Consider the following 8185-nt stretch of genomic DNA (forward strand, 5'->3'; position numbering starts at 1 on the left):
GGGGGGCCTTGTCGTGGAAAAGTTTGGGAACCCCTGCACTAGCCCACATGGCCCTTTGTCTTCCTAAATTCACACTTGCGAAACAGATGTTTACACCATGGGGGCTTTGACGCACTTAATCATCTATGACTTTGTGGAAGTTTGTCTGACTTTTGTGCTTTAGAAAAATCACAATGACATGGTGTTATGGAGGGCAAATGGATTCAGTTTCAAATAGCAACATGGGTGGGAGAACAGAAAAACTTTTGTTTCGCATGTTTAGTGCGACACTAAAAAAAAAAAAAGTGCTGGCTTTGAAGAAAGGATCTGGATGGTGCAGGTCCTGAGAAACGTAATGGATCCACGGAAAAGCTGAAGAGGGGCACCTGAGCCACCAGGCGAGTTTGGAAACATGGTCCATGGCAGGCCCAGAGCCACTACAGGGGCTGAAATCCTACTGGACATAGCTACTTAACAGCCTTTAAAGTTTAAAACCTACTGGGCATGGCTACTGAATAGGGGTGCGTTTCCCAAAAGCATAGTTGCTAACCTGTTAGCAACTTAGTTGGTTGGCAATGGGAAATTACATTGCAACCAAAGTTGCTAAGTTAGTTGGCAATGGGAAATTTAGTTTTAAATTGTAACTTAGTTGGCAACTATGGTTTTGGGAAACGTGCCCCAGTCTGTAAGATTACCAGGCCACAAAGCATGAGCAAGTTTCACAATTTAATGCAAGAAAGCCTTGAGGGTTTTTAGTAAGAAAATGGGCTTCACATTGTTGCAAAAGTTCTGAAATTTGATATGTATCGGAATCATGATTTACTATGGCCACTGAAGACAGCAATCATGGTTCTGTTTTAAGTCTAGTGTGATTTATAACTCCAGAAAGTTTGTGTAGGTGGAAACAGTTTGTTTAGTACAGAAACAGAGCACTGGCTTGAATGAACACTACAGTTTGAAGATGCTGCCAACAAAGAATACTGGAAACATGAGTGAGCTTTTCTTGTTTTTTTAATCACATGAAAATGAATGCCTCCATCCCTGAAAATAGAGTTTTACATGTACTTAGGAGACAAGAAAAATGCTTGAGAAAGCACAGCTCTCTGGAGGTGCTTTTCTGGATATTTGTTTTGTGGTAGGCACTTGGAATTGACAACATTCCCTTCTGGGGACAACAAAAATCAAACATCTTTGGTCCTTTAAACATCCTTTCATAAAAAGAGGTTGATTTAAAATATATTCCGAAAGGGGGAGAAAAAAAAAAAAAAAACTTTAGACCATTCAAGAAAAATGCAGCATTCCTTTGAACTTACCAAACCTTTTAGAAGATTCATAAACATATAAAGAAACATACATTGCTGCAAACCAAGCCAAGACATGTTCGTGCTACATTTGAGGAAGGACCAAAAGTCCCACAGAAAGAAACCGGAGAACAGAAATACCATGTGTCGGCTCAAGATATACAGCAGTAAGGGGTTGTTTGTCACATTTGGCAAAATCCATCCTATTACCATTCCTTTTCCCAAAATAATGGTTGTCAAGTTCCTTTTATTTCCCACTAGGAGACAAATGTTCTACTGCCAAATTTTTTTTTCTGTCCATTCCACACAACCTTTTCCATTTCTCCACAGGGGCTGAAATGCCAGAGCCGCTCAGCACACACATGTGTTTTTGATGTATGTACACATACTGTATAATGTGGGGTTTTTTTTTTTTTTTTTAACTTGTCTTTTTTTTTTTTTAGTCTCATGTTTCACAGTTCCGGTGTTTGTGTGCAGAGTCTGTGGGGTCAGTTACAAGGCAGCCAGGTCTGATAGGAACTGCTGCAGGCGGGCAGGAGTGAGTGCACGTGTGCCACGTAGTAGTTGTTGAAGTTAATGTCGCGCACATAGGGCGCCGGTTGGTAGTAGCAGGTGACGTTGGTGACCGTGGGGATGGCGTTCTGCTCGGCCAGCACCCGCAGCGCCAGCGCCGAGATCAGGTTGAGCGTCTGTCGCCGCTCGTGTCCCATCAGGCACACGGTGCTCTCGTTGACCACGTGGTGAAGTGTGGCCAGGCACTCGTAGCGCTTGTGCTCCATGCCGGCGAAGTGGTTCTGCAGGTAGGCCTCAAGCTTGCGCTGCTGCTCGCTGATGTCGGGGAAGTCGATAAAGAAGCGCGAGCACATGTAACGCTGGAGCGCTTTCATGTCATTCTCGGACGTGGGCCGGAAGCCACGCACGAGCAGGTGACAGTACTTGAGCAGGCCGCCGCCACGGATCTCCTCGGGATTCCGCGTGGCGATGACTTTCTGCGAGAGGTGGCCGAGCGCCTCCTCAAAGTCCCCATAAACGCTCTCACCGAGCACCGTCGGGTGGAAACTCTCCGACATGGGTGTCTCCGAGCAGCGGTCAAACAGCAGCAGCGAGTCCAGGGAGATCTGGAAGGAGTCCACGCTGAACTCAAACTGCCGCCGCAGTGAGTCCACGAATTTGAGCTCCACATTCTTGCCGGTGTTGTTGGAGAGCGAGATCAGGCTCCAGCGGTCCGTGTCGTTACACACCTTCACCAGCTTCTGCACATAGGCCTCCTTGAGCGTCAGGGCCGAAATGCGCTCCTTGCTCACGCCCTCGGGCAGGAAGTCTAGCAGGCAGTCCAAAACCACGTCCTTGACCAGACGGAAGGCCTGGTCGTCCGGTAACGACACACCAAAGATCAAGTCCAGGTCCTTGTAGCCGAGTCCAGTGTCCTGGTGAAGCGTGTGACTGGCCGCCGAGCCGTTGAGCCTCACGTCGCGCACGGCAACGCCCCGCTCCTCCAGTCGCGCCCGGACCACCTGAAGCAGAAGAGAACAGGAGTGCATCAGACTGAGCGTCTCCATTTTACAGCAAACACAACTCACAAATCCCTCACAATACTTTTTTACTGGCATGTTATAAATGAAGCACCATTGTAAAATTCAAAGTGCCGTCTATATAGAACAGAACCTGCCAAGATTGCAAGCCAATAATACAGAGACTGAGAATGAAAGGAGTAAAGCCTAAAGGAACAACTCGGCCTTGTACCTTCATAATCATTTACTGTGATAGTTACATAGGTGTGTGTTACACGTTCAGTGGGGAAATCCCCAATCTAATTAAATGGCAAACTGAATGTGAACTGTTTGAAAAGGAAATAAATCTCCCCACTAAATTAACACATACACGCACAAGTTTAATAAACCCCTCTTTTTGCCCAGGCTTGCAGTTCTCTGTTGTGCAGCAAATCTACACTTCTGAGCAGGTAAGACTGAGCCAACACAACCCCATTCCCCTTCACCACATTAACAGTCCTGCCCCTGACGGTAACGTCCAATGACTGCCCAAACAAACCCACGCAATGAACCAAGATAGCTGACAATTTCTCAATATGGGCTACATCCATTACTGGAAACCAAAATCAATAACTTTGATTGCTGTGTGTGTACTGCACACAGACTGGCCTCTTGGACCAGAGGGTCCAGAACTGGACAAATGAAGCAGTGTAATCCTTCAGGTCCATATTTGTTTTAGAATGAGAATATCGGTAAAATGTATGACAAGTGAGTAGTTACCATTCAATCATATATTCCCCGTTTGAAACCCCACACACACGGCATCTAAGACTCTGGGGAAGGAATAAGCTGGGGGCTATTATAGTTTCAGAAAAAGGGTTGCCAATATCCAATGCTACACATTCCGAGTGAGACAAAAGAGCTCTTCAGGCTAATCCCAGCTGTAATCCACATGGCTGAGCGGCACAGAGGTCACCAAAGGTGGCCAGGGTTGCTTTTCACTTTCTCAATAAGCAAGGACCCTACAGGCCGGGAAGGAGAGAGGGGTGAGAAGACAGGAGGGAAGGGGAGGAGAGTAGAGGAAAGAGGGCAAGAAGAGGGGAAGAGAATAGGAGAGAGAGAATAGGAAGAGAGAAGGGAGAAGAGGGTAGAAGAGAGGAAGGGAGGGTGGAGAGGCCACCGACACCTGGTTGTGACGTGCCTGCCCTCCCTTTGACACAGCAGGTTCTGTTCACCCTGCCATCTCTGGATCAGACACACGGCAGAGGCACAGGCATCTCTGAAGTGACGGAGTGGATGACTGACACTAGTTCAGCAGGTCCAGGTGTAACAGTAGCCATAGCTGGTCCAAAGCTGTGCAGTATGTACATTGTGTAAAACTCCCTCCTGAGACCTTAAGAGTCATGCTCGTGAGAGCTAGCAGCCTGGGCTTTTAGTTCGATTGCTAGCATGCTTGACTTTCAATCCAAGGTGCTGCTGTTTGCAGGTTTGAGTCCCGGCAAGTGCAGGGTTGTACCACGCTTCAACACAACGCAGGTTACACAATGCACCCTGACCTAGACCTCAAACATACCTAAATCTATCGGTTTGCCCATTGGGCAGTCTCTCTGAGCATGGTCAGGTTATTAAAGAACTTTGAGGCAGACAGTCAAAGCAATGGAGCGTTCAGTCTGTATGACCACAAGAGGGAAAAAAAAAAAAAAAAAAGCCAGATCTCTGATCCAACTGAACCCACAAGGATACAGTTAGCGCCTTGTCATGTCTGTTTAAGCATGTGCAGAAACATGTGACCAATAGTAACGCTAAAGTGTAGAATAAACAGTGAATATAGAATATACATCTGAGCCATGTGGACATGGAAGATAAACGTTCGCTGAAACAGAATGTCTGCAATGTATTAGTGAGAAAGATGCAGCAACATAATCAGACGTTGAGCTGCTTCAGTTGACGATTACCCACATCAGGACCACACATCCATTCCAGCCATGCCATCTATATTGTGCTGATGATAGATTCAACTCAACCATAATGACAGTAAGATCATAAAGTGACCAATCACACAAGAGGACCTAAGAAAAGACACAGTGAAATGTGATTAAAGCCGACCTATTGGCTCGGTTGATAAGTTTACAGAGATCACCACATGGGCCCATTTGGCAGTTGGTGCGTTCACTTCACATGACTTGGGTCAGGTTTAACTTTAGGTCCACTCCAGTTAACATGTACTAGTTACTGCAACAGTCTTCATTAGATTATAGTCTCCTAACCGTCCAACAAATCTCATTACACAGCACATGGAGATGCCGCTGAGGCGAGACACATCTGCGGGCCTCATCTTGCTCCAGTGTGAGTGGCAAGAGCACATCAGTGCATAGCTGGGAGTCCAGCACAGGGACCTGGCTAAGGGACATGCTTGGTGGCGCATGACATGCTATGTTCAGCAGCTACTCGAGTGGAATGAAGCGAGGAACCCAGCCCTAAGCATGAGGGCTTAATGGGACCCCCACATTTCTACAGTGGGAGTTAGCAGGGAGAGTCAACGGCACATTTCTACAATGGGAGTTAGCAGGGAGTCAATTGAGCCCATTTACAAATACTAAATGAGCGCCATCAAGGAGGCTAGTCTAGGATAATCGAAAATATATCTATCTTTACATCTATATTCAATCAATCTTTAGTCGATTACAGATTAGGAGTCTTGATCAATTACAAAAAAGGTAGAATAAATCAGATTCTTTTTTAATGTAATCTTATAAACTGGTCACGCTATATGTAAATAGTTGAAGTGTTCATGCTAAACTGCTCGTTTTCCCTGTCCAAGCATATTGACTCCACTGCATTTGTTGCCCTGGTTGCATTTGCTCTGTCTGAGCATAGTGCAATGTTGCTGCTGTTATTTGTCGCTTCAAATCTTAGCATCCATCGAACACCCAAAAAAGTTACTTGCTCAATAATGTTGTGGTCATCAACAATTTACAAGACCCACAGCTACTACCTTTTCCTCATGGAGAACTTTTTCCTTCAGTCAGATTACTGTCAACGCAGTAATCAGCTATCCTTTCACATGGAAGTCAGAGTCTTAAGCTGGTTATTTAAAACTACTGGGTCAGACAGAAGGCAAAGAATGGAGGCCAGCGCTGGAGAACCTGCAAGCCTCAGAGTGTAAATTTACTTTACCAGGTTAAGTCCATATAACCTGTGTGGACGACTTGTCCACTTTGCGCCTTCCTAGTTCCCAGTTTGATCCCTGACCAGCCATCGGGGACTTCGCCCTAAGAGGATTTTACAGTTTTGTGGACAGTTTGTTCTGGTCCCATGTTGCAAGGAAATACCCTAAAAGAGTTTGGCTAGAAGAGAGTGTATGGTTAGCCACAGCAAAAGCATAAGCTCCTCACCACCCTATGTCTGCATTCATGAAACACACATAGAGACCTGCTGATTAGTTCCTGTGGTGTCACTGTTATGCTAAGAGTTGCCAAGGTAGAAAACGTATATCAAGCACACAGCTTTCAAGTAAGAACACACACAGGCACACACACTTTCCACAAGCAGCAGCTGTTTTTTAAGCAGCCTTCTTATTCAACTGTAGTGATTCTTTGGGATAGCCTGCTCTGACACCATTTTACGATTTCATCTGGAAAACAGATTGTCTCAGGCTTCGCTGAGACAAGCTGTTTGAGTGAGAGACTTGTGTTGCACTAAGCATTCAGAGCAGCTTTTTTGGGGGCTTTTCACGGCAAACGGGAGTAATGTCTGGGCCATGTGGTGTGCGAGTGGATAAAAGGTGGCAGTCCAGAGAAGGAGGGAGATAATGCCAAAACCGATTTCAGTCTGTGTCCACTGGTCAAGTAGGCTACACTGTAGAGAAACCTCGGAGTCAGTCACATTCTTCTCAATTGTGCCTGCAATCTCTCCTGGTTTGAAGGGCAAAGGTTAAATGTCTCTAAACCAAATAGATTTTCTGATGGCTTGCACAAAACAATTTTGGTGTGTGTGTGGCAATGTTCCTCATTGTTCGGGCACACTGCCGTTGCAACATTTTTTTCTGATGATTTGCAGAACTAATCTGTAGGCTATAGGCACATTGATCATGATCGCTAAATCAGACCACAGGAAACCGATTTTGATTGCCCACAACATTGCTCAGCATGAATTGGCCCATGATGCATCATTATTTTAAGGGGTCGATAAAAAAAAAAAATTGTTAGGAGCGTTCCTTGAGAAAAACGGCAATTCCGCGTTAACGTCATGGAGACAATCAGTGATGAGTCACGGAAAAGGCATCGAGACGGACAGTCTTCCGTAAAGGGATAAATATGTGCCAAGAAAAACGTTATGAAAATGAGGGGGGCTTAGTCAGTCACGATTTGTCAGACTGCCAGATAAGCGAATGCATGGTCTCAAAAAATAGTAACATTAATTAACTTTTCTGGCACACAAAAAATAGCACAATTTAAATGTAGACTATATTTCTCCTCTCTTTCGGCAACACCTAGCCTACATAAAGTGGATCTACAGTGAGAGTTCATTCCCATGACGTAACGAAAGTTAACCCATATTAGGTTATGGGCTAACAGTAGCCTAAGTAAATTTTATTTATGAAATCAGACGGTTTATCTAAATTTTACTCACATACATTTATTTAAAACGTCAAATGGTTTACGTCCTTAAACTGACAGCGTAAATAAAAAAAAAATTACCTGCACAATCTGTCGGGGTTGAACGGAAAGTGTCGGAAAGTTTCCACGTCCGTGAATTGGTACCGTTTCTCCAAGAATCGAGTCCAGTCGCTGCACCTGCTCCCAAGACAGCACACAGAACCGCCGACTCTGCTCCGACGCATCACCGGAGGACATAGCTATATGGCAGCCGAACGAATCACTTATCTTCCTTATTGACTGTCTGACGCTCTCCTTCTTACCAGCACCACTTCGTTTGCTCCGACTGGCCGTTTCAGACAGGGCAAAAAAAAACCTGTTAGTTCCTGGAGCTGTTGCTCAACCCAAAGCTTAATGCCCAAAGTGCTGAAGCAGGCGGTCGTTCGTGAAGTGCAGCAAAAGTTGAACGACGATATTATTTCCAACCCTGTGTGCTCATACGCTGATTCACCAGACAGCTGTGCTGCTTGACAGAAGCATCCGAAGGGACTTATACCTAGGAGATTGTCATGATTGGCTGGAGTCGGCGCCTTTTAATTATTTAGACGAGCTTGTCAACTCCCCTTAGAGCGCTTTAAGTCCACAACCAACTTTGCGCCCGCCCACACAGAGGACGGAAAGCCTCTAGGTCTACTCTCGGCTTTAGCCCGTAGGAGTAGGCTCAGTGTTGCCAGCAGACCTTAGCCTTGGGAAATAAAGAAATACAGTTTCCACGGATGCCAAGTATTGAATAGTTTCATGCATGCAGATAATAGGT

The 8185-nt window shown here is 45.5% G+C and overlaps 1 protein-coding gene across 1 annotated transcript; it reads right to left on the bottom strand.

The window, feature by feature from the left end:
- Nucleotides 1–972: 972 nt before the first annotated feature.
- Nucleotides 973–7921, bottom strand: tent5ba (terminal nucleotidyltransferase 5ba). Its single transcript, XM_048261609.1, has 2 exons — nucleotides 7471–7921; nucleotides 973–2794 (listed from the first exon to the last, which is right to left on the bottom strand). Exons 1-2 carry the CDS (start codon nucleotides 7624–7626, stop codon nucleotides 1769–1771), a joined length of 1182 nt encoding a protein of 393 aa, XP_048117566.1. The 5' UTR covers nucleotides 7627–7921; the 3' UTR covers nucleotides 973–1768.
- Between the last annotated feature and the right edge of the window lie 264 nt (nucleotides 7922–8185).

The sequence above is a fragment of the Alosa alosa genome, chromosome 13 (genome assembly GCF_017589495.1).
Source record: "Alosa alosa isolate M-15738 ecotype Scorff River chromosome 13, AALO_Geno_1.1, whole genome shotgun sequence".
In the NCBI taxonomy this organism is placed as follows: domain Eukaryota; kingdom Metazoa; phylum Chordata; class Actinopteri; order Clupeiformes; family Clupeidae; genus Alosa; species Alosa alosa.

Coding starts and splice junctions, on each gene's coding strand:
- tent5ba (XM_048261609.1), bottom strand. CDS start 7,626: ATGTCCTCCGGTGATGCGTCGGAGCAGAGTCGGCGGTTCTGTGTGCTG. Junction 2,795..7,470: donor AACCCCGACAGATTGTGCAG/GTAATTTTTTTT, acceptor CTTCTGCTTCAG/GTGGTCCGGGCGCGACTGGA.